We start from the raw sequence: 21032 nt of genomic DNA, 5'->3' as shown, positions 1-21032 counted from the left end.
CAAATGCCATAGATGGAACTGAGGACGAGGCAATATATGAAGACAGTGATTCATCATCAGACACAGATGACAAGCTAATGGATGGGAGTTTTGACAGTGATGAGGAGTTGTATGAATTTTATGAGGAATAAAACATGAGTTCAATAACTTTACATAATACTTTTTTTTTTCCAAAGTTTGGGCTCCTAAATTAAGGTGCACCTTATACATGGGGAAATGTGATATTTCTAGGAGTTGTAAAATGCAAGGTTTCTGTATTATTGGTCCCCGTTTTGTATTTAGATAACTTTCTTTCTAAATAACTGCATGTGCATATCTTGTGAGAAATGTATATTTAGAATCAGTGTGTAGGTTTCATTTTATTATCCTTCCTGATTCTAGGGCTCTTAGCTCTGCTAATTGTGCCAAGGCTCCTGGGGATCAAAGCTCAAGCCTCTACAACAGCATGTTGAGACACTCTTGCCTGTCCAGCTTCATGTGTACCCCATCCCTAAGGGAACCACTTCTTTCTGAGAAGCAAGCCTCCTCCAGATTTTGGAGTGGTTGGTCTTTTCAGTCTGGTCAGGTGGCATAAACCTGATTTATGATCTCCCAACAATGGTGTACAGCCTTTGTGTTTGGGGTAATTGTGAGTGTAGCCGGATTGAAGAGAGAGCAGCTTTTCATCTTTCCCTGTGGGTTTTCTATTAGGATGACCTGATATCTTCCCAGGTGATGATTGGTTAGCCACTGAAGTCCTTTTGTACTGAACAATGGGCCAATTTGATGAGAAGTCTATAGAATTCTATTTTGTCTTAATAGAATACTTTTTTAAATTAAGTGAGAGGAGGAGTGATAGACAGACTCCCACATGCTCCCCAGTTGGGATCCACTTGGTAACCCCTGTCTGGGGCTAATGTTCTACCCATCTGGGGCCAATACTTACAACCGAGATATTTTTAGATCCTGAGGCAGAGGCATGGACCATCCTCAGGTGGGACCAATGTGCTTGAATCAATTGAGCTATGGCTGTAGGAGAAGAAAAGAGAGAGAGAGAGAGAGAGGAGGAGGGATGGTTGTTTCTCCTGTGTGCTCTGACCAGGAATTGAACCAGGACTTCCACACACTAAGTCAATGCCCTACCACTGAGGCAACCAGCCAAAGCCATCAGTTAATTATTTTGTTGATCTGAAAGTTGAAGATGTTTTCATGAAGAGAATCAGACCTCATATAAAGATTAAATAGGATTAAGATAAAAGAATAAGTTAAAAAGAGCATGGACACTTAAAATTAAAAGTAGACTCTGGCCTGACCTGTGGTGGCGCAGTGGATAAAGTGTCGACCTGGAAATGCTGAGGTCGCCGATTCAAAACCCTGGGCTTGCCTGGTCAAGGCACATATGGGAGTTGATGCTTCCAGCTCCTCCTCCTTCTCTCTCTCTCTGTCTCTCTCTCCTCTCTCTCCCTCTCTGTCTCTCTCTTTCCCTCTCTCTGTCCTCTCTAAAAATGAATATATAGCCTGACCTGTGGTGGCGCAGTGGATAAAGCGTCGACCTGGAAATGCTGAGGTCACCGGTTCAAAACTCTGGGCTTGCCTGGTCAAGGCACATATGGGAGTTGATGCTTCCTGCTCTTCCCCCTGTTCTCTCTCTATCTCTCCCTCTCTCTCTCTCTCTCTCTAATAAAAACGAATAAATAAAATCTAAAAAAAAAGTAAATAAAAATGAATATATATATAAAAAAAGTAGATTCTGAACAAATAGTCTTAGAATTTAAATCTAGGGCATCAAGGAATAGAGAATTGATGGATATATTTTTGGAGATAGTTTTTGAAAGATTAGTGGTAGAAAATGAAGCCATAGGTAAAATAAGCCCAATCCATTAAGACCTTGAAATACTAAGATAAATGACAAATAATTGGTTTGGAAAAGTAAAAAGGAGCTAAAAACATTGCCAGTCCATTAGAGCATATCTATAATAGAAAAAGGGTGGATATGGGAAAACAATTAGAAAGTTCTCTTATGATGCACGAGTGAAACTAGAGAACACAATGTCAGAGTTGTTTTACAGGATGACTCTATAGCAGGGGTCCCCAAACTTTTTACACAGGGGGCCAGTTCACTGTCCCTCAGACTGTTGGAGGGCCAGACTATAAAAAAAAACTATGAACAAATCCCTTTGCACACTGCACATATCTTATTTTAAAGTAAAACAAAACAGGAACAAATACAATATTTAAAATAAAGAACAAGTAAATTTAAATCAACAAACTGGCCTGTATTTCAATGGGAACTATGGGCCTGCTTTTGGCTAATGAGCTGGTCAATGTCCGGTTCCGTATTTGTCACTGCTAGCCCTAACAAGTGATATGACGCGCTTCCAGAGCCGTGAGGCGTGCGTCCCGCGTCACCAGAAGTAGTACTGTACGTGAGCGACGCCGCGCTTTGCGGTGGTCTCACTGACCACCAATGAAAGAGGTGCCCCTTCTGGAATGCGGCAGGGGCCGGATAAATGGCCTCAGGGGGCCGCATGTGGCCCGCGGGCCATAGTTTGGGGACCCCTGCTCTATAGGATGGTCAGATTCATCAAAAGTAAAGGAGAAAAATGTAACCACATTTTTGCATCTTTCCCACAAATCCAAATCTGTCTTCATATTTTGGATTAAGTTCCACTTTCTCCATTAAGTGATCAGTATGATTCTTTTTTCTCTCCACTAAGCTTTTCAAGTAAAGAAGATGAGAGAGTGAGAGTAAGAGAGAGAGAGAGAGAGAGATCTCAAGTTTGTAAAATATTAATAAGATTCTTAGGTGAAAACTTAAGTAGCTTAAAACAACCACCATGTATTTAATTCATGATTTTGGCAGGTCGGCAGTTTTGGCTGGGTTCAGCAGAGTAATTCTGGTTTGGGCAAGCCTCAACTAATGTTGGATGGGGTTGCTCATGCAGCCATAGTTAGCTAGAGTAGTGGCCAGCATTGGTTGGTTTATGATGGCCTCATCGATGACTGGATCTCTTCATAAGCTCTCATTTTCCAGCCAGTTGCCTCAAGATTTAATATGACAGTCAATTGCTTTTGTTCTAAGGTTCTAAGAACACAGAGCAGAAAGTTTGTTGAGACCTATGGTCAAAATTCACAAATCAGCCTGACCTGTGGTGGCGCAGTGGATAAAGCGTCGACCTGGAAATGCTGAGGTCGCCGGTTTGAAACCCTGGGCTTGCCTGGTCAAGGCACATATGGGAGTTGATGCTTCCAGCTCCTCCTCCCTTCTCTCTCTCTGTCTCTCTCCTCTCTAAAAATGAATAAATAAAATTTAAAAAAAAATTCACAAATCACCTCTGCCATATTCTTTTAGCTAAAGCAAGTCACAAGGCCAGCCATCATTGAAATGGTAAGGGAAAGGACATCTCTTAATTGGCAGAACTGCACAGTATTGTGGTGGTCATTTTTGCAGCAAGCTTAGTTGAACCAGAATAAACTTAGAATGGCATGAAAATGCAAAGGGGAGAGAGAAGATAAATGGATAAACCCAATTTCTGGAAAGTTGTTACTACAGGTCTTTCCATAATTAACTTCTCATCCTTCAAGTCTTACCTCCTTAGAAAGGATTTTGTTGATTAACTCTACTCTTCCATTACTTACCATATCACACTGTGTTCATTTTCCTCTAGTCCCTCTCACTTCCTGAACTATATTATTATCTTGACTTATTTACTGGCTCCCCAAATGGAATGCAAGTTCTTGTCTGCCTTGTTCACTACTATGTATCCTGTATTCATATAAGTACCTTGTCTATATTAGGTTATTAGTAAGTACTTATTGAATAACTGACTGGCTGAAGGAATGAATGACAGCATCCTAAGCATTATACGTTGTTCCTCAACCTGAGAACCACTGCTTGAGCCGGTATGCAAATGCCTCAGTTCACCAAAGAAAATTACTACTGTAAGGCTCTTTATAAATGTGAGTAATGGCTAACCAATAGGTGGTACAGTGGATAGAGCATCAAACTGGAAAAAAAAAAAAAGATTCTTAGGTGACTTTAGTGATGGTTATTTGACTTAACCCCAGAATCTCAAAGGACGTTTATCTTTAATTGATGTTCTTTGCTTAACTTGTGTTTTGGAAACCATATCTCTCAGGTCAGGAGTCTCTGCTGGAACAGCATGATGCCAATGCCAAGGAAATCCCTTTAGAATCAATGGAAATGTTTAACTTTGCCTGAGGCTAATGTTAATTATTATTACTGACCTATTGGTAGAGATGGTGTCCTAGATTCACATAATTTATTCCCAAATGCTTTAAAGATCATTATTTTTATTCTTTCTTTAAAAACAAACAGCATCAGGTGATCAATCAGCTACTATAAAATGTCAGTCAGTAAATTCAAAATATGGGGACTGATTTCTAATTTATATGTATTAAATACTAATTTATATGTATTAAAGCATTTAAATGCTTCCACATTTTTATTGGTTTTGCATTTTATCCACTTAAATATTTTCTTGGCCTGTCTTTAAACTGAAGACACTGTGGAAAGCCATAATGAAATAGTACAGTGGAGCATGCTACCCTATTCTGAGTTCAAAATACCATCGTCATATCAGTAAGTCTACAGGTAAGGCGACAAATGACTCTATAAAATAAACATGGAATGAAGAGTAAAATTAATTTCTAATTCAGTTGAATAATTTGTATTTTTTCACTGGGAGAGAGAGAATGAGTTTTCACTCATTATTCTGATCCATTATCATCTACATAAAATAAGGATTATTAAAAAGTAAACCGGAGTTCATATAATAAGTATTTTCAATTTATTTACCATTATATGTTGCTAAAATAATAATAAAAAGCTGTCTTCGCATACTTTTACTAAGTTTTTCCAAAATACTATAATTCTAAAGGTGATTTTTTTAATGTTATGGACCTAAAATATATACAGGGCAAATTTGTTTTATTAATTGGATCATAACTCTCTAGTGATAAGACTCCAGAAAACCTTATTATACTATATGAGCAAACAGAAAAACAGTATATTAAATTCAGTGTAGATGATGATAAGAAACAGAAAAAATACTAACCAAAATATGTTTTAAAAACAATGTACTCTGGCCTGACCTGTGGTGGTGCCATGGCTAAAGCATCGACCTGGAACACTGAGGTCGCCAGTTCAAATACCTGAACTTGCCTGGTCAAGGCACATACGGGAGTTGATGCTTCCTGCGCCTCCCCCGTTCTCTCTCTCCTTTCTCTTTAAAAATGAATAAATAAAATCTTAAATAAATAAATAAACAAAAGACCTATTTATCTTTTTTTTTTTTAGATTTTTAAAATTTATTTATCTTAAAGAGGAGAGAGAGAGAGAGAGAGAGAGAGAGAAGAGGGGAGGAGTAGGAAGCATCAACTCCCGTATGTGCCTTGACCAGGTAATCCCAGGGTTTCTAACCTCAGTGTTGGCAGTTTATCCACTGGGCCATCACAGGTCAGTGGGTCTCTCTTTAAAATATCCCTTCATATATTTAGCTGTGAAGGAATAGTAAGCTAGAGAACTCACTTTAAAAACTCATTGTGAGTCTGTGCAGTTTTTAGTATTAGACATTTAAATTGTCTAAAGACCCATTTATTTTCTAAACACCACATTAGTCCCATAGGAAAGTAATGTAAACTTGTTTATTGTTTTTCTAGATAAAAAGGCATCATAAAAAAATCTTTAATTTTGCAAATGCCAACTTATATGCACAGATTAGGAATTTTCACATCAGCATTGAACAATTCACTAGAGGATCAATTCTGTTTTGTGAATGCACAAAAGCATTTCTAGACATTCCTGTGTACACTATCTGTAATACTTTCTTCTCATAGATTTCATCTACTGTGTGTGTGCTAGTTTTCAGGAGACAGCATCAGATGATTAGAAAGTTTTTTTGTTTTTCTTTTTTTGCACATGGAAATATTAGAGGGAAGAATAAGACCACTCTACTTTAGCTTCTCATTTCTCTGTGATTTCTGTTTCAGCTAAGAAACCAGGAATGGCAAAGGATAATCACTCCTTGACAACTGAGTTTATCCTCATGGGATTTACAGATCATTCAGTACTAAAGGTCCTCCTGTTTTTGGTGTTCTTCGCCATCTATCTCATCACCCTAGTGGGTAATCTTGGCCTGATGGCACTGATATTTATAGAGCATCATCTTCACACACCAATGTACATCTTTCTGGGCAACCTGGCTCTGATGGATTCCTGTTGTTCCTGTGCCATTACCCCCAAGCTGTTAGAGAACTTTCTTTCTACAAACAGAAAGATTTCCCTCAATGAATGCATGGTACAGTTTTATTTTCTCTGCCTTGCTGAAACTGCAGATTGCTTTCTCCTGGCAGCAATGGCTTATGATCGCTATGTGGCCATATGTAGACCACTGCAGTACCACACCATGATGTCAAAGAACCTCTGCATTCAGATGACGCTAGGGACCTTCATAGCTAGTAACCTGCATTCCATGATCCATGCAGGGCTTCTATTAAGGTTAACTTTTTGCAGGTCTAATCAAATTGATCATTTCTTTTGTGATATCCTTCCACTCTACAGACTCTCCTGTACTGACCCTTACATCAATGAACTAATGATATACATTTTTTCAATGCCAATTCAAATCTTTACCATTGCCACCGTCTTGCTTTCTTATATTTACATCCTTGCTACTGTTTTCAAAATGAAATCCAAAGAAGGGAGAGGTAAAGCATTTTCTACCTGTGCATCCCACTTTCTTTCTGTTTCAATATTCTACATTTGTCTTCTCATGTACATTCGACCATTTGAAGAAGGAGATAAAGATATACCAGTGGCAATTTTTTATACAATAGTAATTCCTTTACTGAACCCTTTTATTTATAGCCTGAGAAATAAGGAGGTGATAAATGTTCTGAAAAAAATTATGAGGATTTATATTCTTAAATGAACTTCATCTTCAATGGAAAACATTTTAATTTATTTAAATGGCTTCATAGATAAGGGACATAGAACAAGAAAATATGTTTTTATATATAATAATAATCTCTAAATCCTTAGACTGCTTTTTAAAAAGGCTATATAAATGGAATTTAAAAATTGTCTAGCGAATCTTAATCTGAATTTTACCATTACCAAGTAAAGCAGGAGGAAACTCAATGGTAACTTTCATTACCAACTCTCATTATTTTTATAGAACTGTGTCAGACTATTGTTCTAAACCTCAACAAATTAACAGAATCAAAATTAAATGATTAAATGTGTAGAAGAGTCTGCCTTGATTAACCTTGTTTAGTTAATGGAAGATGTTATATCTAATCTTATGTAGAGTATTTGAAACACTTAAAATTTTTTGGAAGGTATCTGGTCATTTTCATTCAGAAAACTGACCTGGAAGACCCATAAAGATTAGTTTGGGGGAGAAAGACTAACAGCAAAATAATTTCAGTATCGATTTTTAAAATAATGAAGTTAAAAATAAAAAGTAAAAAAGAAAGTAATAAAGTTTAATCTACATAAGACCCATGAATGGGAAAGAAAATGAAATGAGAAGAAACACACACACACACACACACACGCACAGAGTCAGATATATATTTTGTAAAATAGTTAACAATAAAATATAACAAGTTGGCTGCAGTAGATTAAGATCTACTTTAACCAGAAGTATGATTAAGGTCTTTTACTTATTTCAAGTGTCAATCATTTTATGTATTATGGAATATAGAACAGCAACTTACATGGTAAATATTCAATAAGCATTTAAAAACATTAATGAAGTCACTGTTTTATTGTTGTATATTTTTAAGTATAATAAAATTAATTAATATTTTATGTATTTCCTGGTCATTTTCACTTCTGTGATTTATCTGTTCACTTCTTTTAAGTCTCCCCGTTATTTCCTAATTCATCTGTATCATTGTTTACAGACTAAAGTGTTGAAACTACTTGTGGCAAATAATTTCTGTGTGCTAAGACTATTTTAATATTTGTTACTTATAATTCATAAAAATTTAAATTTTATATGCTCATGTATATTTATTTTTATACTATATAATCTTTTATTCTCTTTTGTTTAGCATTTATTAATCTGAGATATACTATTAATCAATATTTCTTTTTCTCTTTTATCTCCGCCTCTTCCTTGTTTTCCTCCTCCTCCTATATTTCTGTTTCTTTTTTTGATGGTTTAAATTTTGCACTTCACTCCTGGTTCTGCTTGGAATTTATTAGTATATGTCATGAATTGAAGATAAAACTTTAGTTGGCTTTTTTCTCCACAAATTATCAACAGATTAATTTAACTCAGATAAACATCCGGGGAGGCTTTCTTTGAGAACTTGGCAAAATAATTCTAAAATTTTTCTAGAAGATTAATAATCAATAAAACAAATAAACTTGATGTATACAGATTAAAATTATGATAAATTCCAATAGTTAAAACGATTTGATTTTAAAGCAAGAATCAATAAATAGATCAATTAAAAAAACTGGTTATCCATATTTTATTACTCCGTATGACATAAGAAGAGTAAGAGGAAGAAAGGATTGATAAGTGAATGGTCTTAGATAAAATGGTTAGCTATTTATCTCTTCCACTTATGGTAAAATTTATGTTTCCCCTCACTTAGAGATATTTTATAAACATACTTTTTATTTTTATTTTTCCATAGCTGAAACTTTTATACATAACACTCTTATTCAACTGGAATGCATTTAGAATGTTGTGAAGTGAGAATTAAAATTTTGCTTTTTCTTTAATGGCTCGCTAGTAGTTCAAAAGCATTTATTAACCAACTAATTTACTTGTTGATTTCTTTTTACTCTTTTTTTATTCATACACAGTCATACACTCACAGGCACTTGCATGTGCAGAGAGGTTTATTTCTAGACTATCTAGTTTGCTCAACAAAAACAGAAAGCTCCAATATCTACACTTATATTCTAGTAGGAGAGACATTTTAAGATGTAATTAAACTAAGCAATAATGACTTTTATGATTTGGAAAGATTCTCCTACCTCTCACCATAGTCTGAATGTTAGGATTATATAAGTTTCAAATATAAGATTCTCTATTTTATCCTTTCTAGCCTTTCTTTTTATGTGACTCCATATATTTTTATGGTTTTTAATATCATCAGTATGAAGATGACTGAAAATGTATATTTCAAGGTCAGACATATCCTCTAATCTTCATACGCATATATATAACTGTTCAGCTGACATAATTATTTAATGTCTCAAAGACATCTTAAATATAACATGATCAAAAAGTAACTCTTGAGTTTCTCCCAAAACTTGATTTTTCCCGATCTCTTCCATCTTGATGATAGTAGCCTCCAACTAGCTGGGCAAGGAAAAAGTTAGGAGTCATTCCTCATCTCCCTCTGCTACCACATCCACACTTCCACAGGATCTGTAAACTGTCTCTAAAATATATCTGGAATGTGCTTAAATCTCTCCAGTTATACTACCTTCACACAATTTCATACTGCCATCACCTCTCATCTGCATATTATCCCATGATTCAGACTTGTCTGCCTCTCTGTTTCTCCTTTTATTTTATTTTTACTCTTTAATTTTTATTCAGAAATCAATTTTTAAAATTGTAAGAAAAATTGCCTTCTAAAATGGTTAGTCTTCTTCACCAAGACTTCTTAACCAAAGTTAGCTATAGCCACTTTGTAATTGTTTTAGCTATTTCATAAAAATTTACCTTTAGGACCCTGGCCAGTTGGCTCAGTGGTAGAGTGTTGGCCTGGCATACAGGAGTCCTGGGTTCGATTCCCAGCCAGGGCACACAGGAGAAGCATTCATCTGCTTCTCCACCCCTCCCCCTCTCCTTCCTCTCTGTCTCTCTCTTCTCCTCCCACAGCCAAGGCTCCATTGGAGCAAAGTTGGCCCGGGCGCTGAGGATGGCTCCATGGCCTCTGACTCAAGTGCTAGAATGGCTCTCTGGTTGTGACAGAGCAACACCCCAGATGGGCAGAGCATCGCCCCCTGGTGGCCATGCCGGGATCCTGGTCGGGCACATGCGGGAGTCTGTCTGACTGCCTCCCCGTTTCCAACTTCAGAAAAATACAAAAATAAAATAAAATAAAATTTTACCTTTATATTTCTTAGTATCGACTCTAGACATATTAATTAACTTTCTTTTATGGTGAATAAATATTTATTGATTTATTAGCCCCTTCCCACTTTTTTTCACCCTTAATGTTATATCACAATTTTCAATTTGATAACCAGGTTTTTTTTTAAGGACCTGCAATTACTTTCCACCACGGAAACAACTAGCATACCAGACTTATATTTTCTTTTATGTATAATTTTTCTGAGATTTAAAAAATATTTAATAAAACTTTATCTTTCCATTTGTTCAGTTAGATCTATCATATGTCTACTAAGTATCTTCCTTAAAAACTAAACTGTGTCAAATAGTCTATTATTCTTTTTTATCTTAAAGTCTTTTTTTCTGGTGCCATCTATTCTCCTGGTCCAGTCTGAAGAGATAGCTCACTGGGCCCAGTGGATCAGCTGTCCTGCTGAGACTTCCCTGTGCTGATTTCTTGTTAGACAGTTTTCAGGGTTCATTCTCTCTTTTTTTTTTTTATGAGATCTTAGAAGATGGCAATGGAGTAGGCAGATAGACATTCTACTCGCTTCCTCTCAGGATCAAACTAAAGTTATAACAAATTTTTTTTAAGTGAGAGTAGGGGAGATACAGAGACAGACATGCTCCCCAAATGGGATCCACCTAACAATCCCCATGTGGGGCCCACATGCTCTTCCTATCTGGGGTTTCTCACAACTGAGCTATTTTTAATGTTTGAGGTGGGAGCTCAGTGGAGCCATCCTCAGCACCCAGGGCCAGCACACTCAAATCAATCTAGCCATGATTGCAAGAGAAGAAGAGAGAGAGAGGGAAGGAGGATGGAGGGAGAAGCAGATGGTTGCCTCTCCTTGTGTGCTTTGACCAGGAATCAAACCTGGGACTTCCATATGCTGTATTGACGCCCTACTGCTGAGCAACAGGCCAGGGCCAAAACTAAATTTAAGGACAATCATCCTGAAAAACCAAGTCAGGAGTAAATGAAGAGGAGACTGTAACCAAGGACTCACAGAAGAAGTCACATAGAGGCCGGTAGGAAGGACAGAGAGGAGAAAAGAGCTGCCTCCACTCTCAGAGGCAAGCAGGGTCGGGAAGGACAGTCAGCTGTAGGGAAGTTTTCCCTGAGAAGTGTCAGTCCTAATCTCCAGACTGGACACCTTTGTCTAGAAGAGGTTTCCATTTAACATTTGGCAGTGAAGAGAGGCAAGGTTTCTGTCTGCAAGAAAGAGATAGGAGATCTCAGAGATGTAGGCACCCTTTTAAAGGGACAATGCAGAAAATCTCATTCACAGCCATTTACCCAGAATTGCAGTAGAGGAATGGCTGAGAGGACTAGAGTTGCATGAAGAGAGTGTGAAATTGGCAACTCAGGGAGAGACATGGTGGGGAAAAGCTACTGGAACCCCTGTGCTGAATCATTTTCCAATACTGAAATCGCCATCTTTCTTGGGTGGAGCAGTTTCCTCCTTGCAGCAACAGCCTGAGGGAAAGCAACTTCCTCGCCCTCAGGAGTCTCTTTTGCCCCACCCTATGGATGTTGGGCTCTGTTGTGAAGTAAGCAGCTTTGGCCAGGAAGCAGGGAGCTGAAAAGACTCAAGGGGTGACTGTGACTCAGTTGTCTGGCATTGAGGCTGAAGCTTCTCCCCCCCCCCCACTTTCATAAGAATTTGACTTGTGCTTCTGCCTCCGTGGGAGATTCCGTAGAAACTGTTCAGACTGTGGGTAGACAAAATTTCTGGGGTCAGAGGCCATACCCACCATCTATCTAGTGGCCACACCCTACTGAGGTCTGTGAAAAACTTCAGGACAAACTAACACCTAGGCCCTGGGGTGGGAACCACACCCACCACCTTTCTTAATACTCAATGAATTCCAAGCAGCTAGCACACAGAGGCAGCAGGAGAAGGATCTCAGGGAAACCTGAGTTTTTTTGTTGACTTGCCCCCAGGCCTGGTGCTAGTAAAAGCCAACCTAGGTGTGCAGCTTGGTCCTTCCATGTGCAACTAAGCCCAGCAGAAGCAGCCACAAACTTTGTGGCTAGACTGGACAAGTTGGTGAGGGCCAGTCATGGGCAGTATCTTACACTGGTCTTTATCAGGTTTCCTCTTAAGAGGCCCAGAACCAACACATCCAGTGGTCAGCCACAGATAGCATCAGAGAAAGACCCAATGAGCATCACTAGAAGCATGTCCAAAGGGAGAGCTCGGCAGGCATAAAACGTGGCTGAGGCAAATTCTACTTTCTGCGGTCAGCATCTGCACAGCAGCTTGCATACATTGGACAAAATAGAGCCTCACAATCAATCTTCCCAAGTCCTGGATGCCCTGCTCCACTGGGTTAAGCTCCACAGGAAGAAAGGAGAGAGCACAGACATAATAGTGTGAGTTTCTTGGAGCCTATTGTTGGGACCAGATAAGGGGCTTTGCCGCCATCTGAGGGAAGGGTCACAACAGCCACAGTGGAAGGCTCTCCCAATCTTCCTCCCTGAGACCAGGGGCTCCTCAGCTAAAAGAACTTCTGCAGAAGGGACAGTTGACCCCATCCAACCTGAACCTGCTGCTCACCTCTCAGGAAGGAAATAGAATTGGAGTATCCAACAGTGGCTGAGGGATTAGGCTATGGATTGGGGGGCATTTTTCTTATACTAAGCTCTTGACCAAGAGGCTTCCCAAGTAGGTGGTCCCACTAATGTTGTCCTCCTGACCTCAGTTGTCCTAATCCACCAAGCTTGAAAGAGTTGGTGGGGTAAGGCCAGTCTGAGCTCACTTACAGTCTTTCTACAGAAGTCTCTGTGGGATGACCAGGCAGCCGCAAGAAGAAGTGGAGCAGCTGAAAAGTGGAGGCAAATCTTAAGGCAGTTAGGCTTTTATACGGACTTGCTGTCCGCTCTAAGCAGGTAGAAGTCAATCCTCATACAAAGGTTGTGTGCCTTTCCCACACACCACCAGGCACAAGAAAGGCAGACACAAACAGTAAACAGAGTGGTAGCTCCACACAGATAGCCCAGAGTGGGTTACAAATAATGTCTGACATCAATCAGCACCCAAGCCTGCCTAAGAGGACTCAGACTCACACAACCAGTAGTGGGTGGCAGACCACACTAATACTAGACTCAACTGGCCACATTGGCAGTATGCTAAGCACCAGACCCTGCTGAGAGTAACTATGCCCCAGAAGACTGACACTGTATAGTGTCTAATACATGTGATCAAAGTTGATTCCTAGAGCCAGCCATCTTGAAGAGTTAACTCCACCCACGAAAGGAGCAACAGCATCCAAAACTCACATAAAACAGAGTGTAAATAGAAGCCTCAATAAACATTCCTAAAGCAAAGAACTCAGCTGTCCTGGCAGTTTGTACCACTGAGCCCAACTTCCTCATAAAAACATCACAACAAATTTTGGAATCAGAGCAAAGCCTTCTAATACAGACAAAATGGACAAACAAAAAAAATATAACCCAAATGAATCAACAAAGGAAATCCCCAGAAAAAGAATTAAATGAAATGGAAGCAACCAAACTACCAGATGCATAATTTAAAATAATAGTTAATAGGATGCTCAAGGATTTTATTGTAAGAATGGATGATCACAATGAGAACTTAAACAAAGATACAGTAAACATTACAAAGGACATTAAAATCATAAAAAAATAACCAGTCAGAAATGCCAAATACAATATCTGAAATAAAGCCTTCACTAAAAGGAATCAACAGCGGGTTGGATGAAGTGGAGGGTCAAATCAGTGATTTAGAGGACAAGATAAATGTAAGCACAGAAGTACAGCAGCAAAAAGGAAAGAGGCTCAAAAAGGCTGGGGGGAAATCTAAAAGACCTCTGCAACACCACCAAGCAAACCAACATCCTCATCATAGGGTTCCTGAAGAAGAAAAGAATAAGCAAAAAATAGAGAACTTACTTGAAGACATCATAGCTGAAACTTTCCAACCTATTGAAGGAAAAAGTGACACACATTCAGGAAGCACAGAGAGTTCCATTAAAGGTGAATCCAAAGAGGCCAACACCAGGACACATCATAATTAACATGCCAAAGTTAAGAGACAAATAAAGAATCTTAAAAGTTGCAAGAGAAAAGCAATTAATTACCTACCAAGCTTCCCCCATAAGGTTGACATCTGACTTCTCAACAGAAATACTTCAGGCCAAAAGGATTGGACAAGAAATATTCAAAGTTATGCAAAACAAGAACCTACAGCCAAGGCTACTTTATCCAGCAAAGCTATCTTTTAAAATTCAAAGAGAAAAAATAAAGAGCTTCCCAGACCAAAAAAAGGCTCAAGGAGTTCATTACCACTAAACCAGTATTGCAAGAAATGTGAAAGGTCCTGCTGTAAGAAGAGGAAAAGAGACCTGGCCAGTTGTCTCAGAGGTAGAGCATTGGCCTGGTGTGTGAATGTCCTGGGTTTGATTCTAGGTCAGGGTACACAGGAGAAGCAACCATTTGCTTCTCCACCCTTACCCTCTTCCTTCTCTCTATTTCTCTCTTCCCATCCGACAGCCAAGGCTCCACTGGATTAAGTTGGCCTAGGCACTGAGGATAGCACCATGGCCTCACCTCAGGTGCTAAAATGGCTCCAGTTGCAATGGAGCAATGGCCCCAGATAGGCAGAGCATTGCTCCCTAGTGGGATTGCCAGGTGGATCCCAGCAGGACTCATGTAGGAGTCTGTCTCTCTGCCTCCCCACTTCTCATTTAAGAAAAGTACGAAGAAGAAGAAGAAGAAGAAGAAGAAGAAGAAGAAGAAGAAGAAGAAGAAGAAGAAGAGGAGGAGGAGGAGGAGGAGGAGGAGAAGAAGGAGGAGGAGGAGAAAGAAGGGGAAGAAGAGGAGGAGGAGGAGGAGGAAAGAAAAAAAGAAATGGAGAGAAAGAGATTTTAGGTTTAAAGAATAAAATGGCAATAAATAAGTACACATCAATAATAACCTTAAATATAAATGGATTAAATGCTCCCATCTAAAGACATAGGGGGATGATGTTAGAGTAATGGCAGCATGAGAGATACCTTTGATCTCTCCCCTTGAAATTTCAACAAATTAAACTGCTATAACTCAGAAGAGGAACCACAGCTGAGCTTGCAGGTCTGCCTGAAAGATTAGTGCACCCAATTGACAAAAGTTGGGAAGGATAAAAGTCAGGAATCAGAAGATAAGAAGCACTCAGAGAGGGGAGAGGCCTGAACTATCTGAGCTTTCATCTGCTGGGGCTCTGGAAAGGAGAGAAACCTGGAGTGACTCAGTCTTCTTCTGCCAGGAGGAGCAGAGAGATTGGGGGAATTTGGTGTGATATTGAACCAAAGCAGTAGAGCATGGGTTCACTGCCAGTGTTACCACAATCTGACCACAGCCTGCACTGGGACAGACACAAAAATACAAAGTGTGGGCTGCTAGCTTCCCAGATACCACCTCTCTCCTCTTGCTGGTATGGATAGTGGCAGATATATACCCCACAGCTGAAGAACAGAGGAGCTCTGTGTTTTGTACTCTGCTCATTGCAACGCAGGGAAAAACAAAGAAAGCCTGAGATGCTGTTGCTAAAACTATAAAGCCCTCACAACAAGTCCCACTCATCATTGAGACTGTAGTTTCAACAGCAACTTCTAAGCAGAGTTCAGCTTGGAATTTTACAGAGTTAAAACTTGTAATCCAGTGCCACCTACTAGAAAAAGATAGAAAAACCTCTCAGAAATCTTTTTCTTCTAATTTATTTCTTTAGCTTTTTGTTGTTTGTTTTGTTTGCTTTTGATTATTGTTTTGTTTTGTTTTTTTCATTTTTCTAAAGCTGGAAACAAGGAGAGACAGTCAGACAGACTCCCGCATGCGCCCGACCGGGATCCACCCGGCACGCCCACCAGGGGCGACGCTCTGCCCACCAGGGGGCGATGCTCTGCCCATCCTGGGCGTCGCCATGTTGCGACCAGAGCCACTCTAGCGCCTGGGGCAGAGGCCACAGAGCCATCCCCAGCGCCCAGGCCATCTTTGCTCCAATGGAGCCTTGGCTGTGGGAGGGGAAGAGAGAGACAGAGAGGAAAGCGCGGCGGAGGGGTGGAGAAGCAAATGGGCGCTTCTCCTGTGTGCCCTGGCCGGGAATCGAACCCAGGTCCTCCACACGCTAGGCCGACGCTCTACCGCTGAGCCAACCGGCCAGGGCCTGATTATTGTTTTTTTTTTTGAGGGTTTTTTTTTGTAGATTTTTTTCTGTAGTTTAAAATTTTAACATAATTGTATTTTTAAATATGTTTTTATCTTTTGGTTGTTGTTTTTTTGCTTTTATTTCTTAACAATACCACTCTCCAATGACCTCAGGATAGATAAAAGGAATACCATGGCACTCAAGCAAGAGATTCAATTCAAAAAGAGAATTAAAAATATCTACAGAAAGCAATCTTAACACATAAAAACATTGAGTTAAATGAGAGAATTCAAAATTGAGTTCTTTTTTTCTTTTTTTTAATTAGTTATGTTTACATAGATTCTAGTCACCCCGGATGTATCCCCCCACCCCCATATTCCCCTCAACATCTCCCTTGCCCCCCTCCCTACAGCAATCTCCCCCTTCCCTTCAGGATTATCCCATCCTATCATCCCCTTTCCCTCTGTTCTCTTTTCCTCTGCTCCTTTTGATCCCTCCTCTGTCTCAATTCCATTTCTCAGTTCTCATTGCTCCTTGGATTCCTCAAATGAGTGAGGTCATATGATATTTTTCTTTCTCTTCCTGGCTTATTTCACTTAACATAATAGTTTCCAAGTCCATCCATGTTGCTGCAAAAGGTAATATTTCCTTCTTTTTCATGGCCCCATAGTATTCCATTGTATAATATATATGTACCACCACTTTTAATCCACTTGTCCACTAATGGACACTTGGGCTGTTTCCAGATCTTTGCTATTGTGAACAGTGCTGCCATAAACATGGGGGTGTATTTCCTTTTTTTAGTCGGTGATATGGTGTTCTTGTGATATATTCCTAAAAATGGGATGGCTGGGTCAAAAGGCAGATCCCTTTGTAATTTTTTGAAGAATCTCCATACTGTTTTCCACAGTGGCTGCACTCGTCTGCATTCCCACCAGCAGCAGTGCAGGAGGGTTCCCCTTTCTTCACATCCTCACCAGCACCTATTGTGTGTTGTTTTGTTAATGAGCACCATTCTGACTGGTGTAGATGATATCTCATTGTGGTTTTAATTTGGATTTCTCTAATGATTAGTAATGAACATTTTTTCATCTGTCTGTTGGCCATCTGTATACCCTCTTTGGAGAAGTGTCTATTCATTTCTTCTGCCCTTTTTTGATTGGATTGTTTGTCTTCCTGATGTTGAGTTTTACAAGTTCTTTATAAATTTTGGTTATTAACCCCTTATCAGACATATTGTCAAATATGTTCTCCCATTGTGTGGTTTGTCTTTCTATTCTGTTCATATTGTCTTTAGCTGTACAAAAACTTTTTAGTTTGATATAGTCCCATTTGTTTATCCTGTCTTTTATTTCACTTGCCCGTGGAGATAAATCAGCAAATATATTGCCGCAAGAGACGTCAGTGAGCTTACTACCTATGTTTTCTTTTCTTTTTCTTTTTTTTTAAGATTTTATTTATTCATTTTAGAGAGAAGAGACAGAAAGAGAGAGAGAGAGAGAGAGAGAGAGAGAGAGAGAGGAGAAAGCACCAACTCTCATATGTGCCTTGACTAGGCAAGCCCGGGGTTTTGAACCAGCAACCTCAGCATTCCAGGTCGATATTTTACCCATTGTGCCACCACAGATCAGGCTATGTTTTCTTGTAAGATGCTATGGTTTCACGACTTACATTTAAGTCTTTTATCCATTTTGAGTTTATTTTGGTGAATGGTGTAAGTTGGTGGTCTAGATTCATTTTTTTGCAGGTAACTGTCCAATTTTTCCAACACCATTTGTTAAAGAGACTATCTTTACTCCATTGTATGCTCTTACCTCCTTTGTCAAATATCAATTGTTCATAAAGATGTGGGTTTATTTCTGCGTTCTCTGTTCTGTTCCATTGATCTATATGCCGGTTCTTATGCCAGCACCAAGTTGTTTTGAGTACAATGGCCTTGTAGTATAACTTGATATCAGGAAGTGTAATACCTCCCACTTTATTCTTCTTTTTCAAGATTGCTGAGGCTATTCGTGTTCTTTTTTGGTTCCATATAAATTTTTGAAATATGTGTTCTATATCTTTGAAGTATGTCATTTGTATTTTAATTAGTATTGCATTGAATTTATAAATTGCTTTGGGTAATATAGACATTTTAATGATGTTTATTCTTTCTAAACATGAACACGGTATATGCTTCCACTTGATTGTATCTTCCTTGATTTCTTTTATTAATGTTTTATAATTTTCTAAGTACATGTCTTTAACCTCCTTGGTTAAATTTACTCCTAGGTAATTTATTTTTTGGTTGCAATAGTGAAGGGGATTGTTTTCTTAATTTCTCTTTCTGACAGTTCGTTGTTGGTGTATGAAAATGCCTCTGATTTCTGTGCATTTATTTTTTACCCGGATACTTTGCTAAATTTATTTATCAGGTTGAGTAATTTTTTGACTGAGACTTTAGGGTTTTTATATACAGTAACATATCATCTGCAAATAATGATAATTTTACTTTTTCTTTTCCAATTTAGATGCCTTTTATTTCTTTTTCTTGTCTGATTGCTGTAGCTATGACTTCCAGTACTATGTTGAATAAGAGAGGTGAAAGGAGGCACCGCAGTCTTGTTCCTGATCTTAAGGGGATTGCTTTTAATTTTTGCCCATTGATTATGATGTTGACAGTGGGTTTGTCATAGATGGCCTTTATCATGTTGAGGTATATTCTCTGTATTCCCACTTTGCTGAGAGTTTTGATCATAAATGGGTGCTGGATTTTATTAAATGCTTTTTCTGCATCTATTAAAATCATCATGTGGTTTTTCTCCTTTCCTTTTTTTATGTGATGAATCACATTGACTGATTTATGAATATTGTACCATCCTTGCCTCCCCAGAATGAATCTCACTTGATCATAATGTATAATTTTTTTCATATATTGCTAGATCCGACTTGCTAATATTTTGTTGAGGATTTTAGCATCTAAGTTCATCAGGGATATTGGCCTACAATTTTTGTGTGTGTGTGTTGTCTTTGCTTGGTTTTGGAATCAAAATTATGCTCTCCTAATAAAAGGAGCTTGGAAGTCTTCCTTCCTCTTGAATGTTTTGAAATAGCTTGAGAAGGATAGGAGTTAGTTCTTTTTTGAATATTTGGTAGAATCCACCTGTGAAGCCATCCAGCCCAGGGCTTTTGTTTGCTGGGAGTTTTTTGATAACTGTTTTTATCTCATTTGTTGTAATTAGTTTGTTTAGGTTTTCTGTTTCTTCTAGATTGACTTTTGAAAGATTATATGTTTCAAGGAATTTGTCCATTACACCAAGGTTGTCTAATTTTTTGGCATACAGTTCTTCATAGCATTTTCTTACAATATTTTGTATTTCTGTTGTGTCAGTTGTTATCTCTCCACTCTCATTTCTAATTTTATTTAATTGAGTCCATTCTTTTTTCTTGGTGAGTCTGGTTAAGGGTTCATCAATCTTGTTTACCCTTTCAAAGAACCAGCTCTTGGTTTCATTGATCCTCTGTATTGTTTCTTTAGCCTCTATGTCATTTATTTCCACTCTGATCTTTATTATTTCCTTCCTTCTACTAGCTCTGGGCTTTACTTGCTGTTCTTTTTCTAGTTCTTTTAGATGCAAAGTTAAGTTGTTTATTTGAGCTTTTTCTAGCTTCTTAAGGTGTGCCTGTAATGCTATGAACTTCCCTCTCAGGACTGCTTTTGCTGTGTCCCATAAATTTTGAGTTGCTGTATGCTCATTACCATTCTTTTCTAGGAATTTTTTTATTTTTTCTTTGATCTCATTGTTAATCCATTTGTTATTTAATAACATGCTATTTAATTTTCATGTGTTTGAGAATTTTTCAGTTTTTCTGTTGTGTTGATTTCTAGTTTCATGCAATTCTGATCAGAGAAAGTGCTTGATATGATTTCAATCTTCGTAAATTTATTGAGGCCACTTCTGTGCCCTAACATGTGGTCTATCCTAGAGAATGTACCATAAGCACTTGAAAAGAATATATATTCTGCTGCTTTAGGGTGAAAGGTTCAGAAGATATCTATTAAATCCAGTTGATCTAGTGTATCCTTTAAGCCTGCTGTTTCTTTAATTTTCTGTCTTGAGGATCTATCTAGTGATGTTAGTGGGGTATTGAAATTCCCTTCTGTTATAGTATTGCTGTTGACTTCGCCCTTTATATCCATCAAAGCCTGCTTTATATATTTAGGTGCTGCTATATTAGGTGTGTAGGTATTTATAATGATTATATCTTCCTGTTGGATTGCTCCCTTTACCATTATGTAGTGACTGTTTTTATCTCTTACTATAGCCTTTGTTCAAAGTCCATTTTGTCTGATATAAGTATTGCTACCCCAGCTATTTTTTCATTTCCATTTGCATGAAATATTTTTGTCCATCCTTTCACCTTCAGTCTATGTGCATCTTTTGTTTTGAGATGTATCTCCTGTAGACAGCATATGTATGGGTCCTGTTTTCTTATCCACGGAGCTATCCTATGTCTTTTGATTGGATCATTTAATTCATTTACATTTAAGGTTATTATTGATATGTAATTGTTTATTGCCATTTTATTCTTTAAAGCTTTATTCTTCTTTTACTATATTTGTTTCCCTTTTTGTTCTGTTCACAAGAGGCCCCTTAACATTTCTTGCAGCATTAGTTTGGTTGTAATGAATTCCTTGAATTTTAGTGTTTGTTTTTTTTTGTCTGGAAGTGTTTTATTTCTCCTTCAATTTTAAATGATAGCCTTGCCAGATAAGGAAGTCTTGGTTGTAGGCTCTTGTTCTGCATTAGTT

The 21032-nt window shown here is 38.3% G+C and overlaps 1 protein-coding gene across 1 annotated transcript; it reads left to right on the top strand.

Moving 5' to 3' along the window:
- Nucleotides 1–4471: 4471 nt before the first annotated feature.
- On the top strand, nucleotides 4472–7653 carry LOC136311924 (olfactory receptor 5K16-like). Its single transcript, XM_066241254.1, has 2 exons — nucleotides 4472–4594; nucleotides 5992–7653. The coding sequence occupies exon 2, from the start codon at nucleotides 6006–6008 to the stop codon at nucleotides 6930–6932; it is 927 nt and encodes a 308-aa protein (XP_066097351.1). The 5' UTR covers nucleotides 4472–4594; nucleotides 5992–6005; the 3' UTR covers nucleotides 6933–7653.
- The last annotated feature ends 13379 nt before the right edge of the window (nucleotides 7654–21032 follow it).

This window comes from Saccopteryx bilineata, chromosome 8 (genome assembly GCF_036850765.1).
Source record: "Saccopteryx bilineata isolate mSacBil1 chromosome 8, mSacBil1_pri_phased_curated, whole genome shotgun sequence".
Classification (NCBI taxonomy): Eukaryota; Metazoa; Chordata; class Mammalia; order Chiroptera; family Emballonuridae; genus Saccopteryx; species Saccopteryx bilineata.
This window is presented reverse-complemented; position numbering and strand designations above follow the sequence as displayed.

Bases quoted from the DNA above. Each gene is read 5' to 3' on its own strand.
- LOC136311924 (XM_066241254.1), top strand. From the start codon at position 6,006: ATGGCAAAGGATAATCACTCCTTGACAACTGAGTTTATCCTCATGGGA.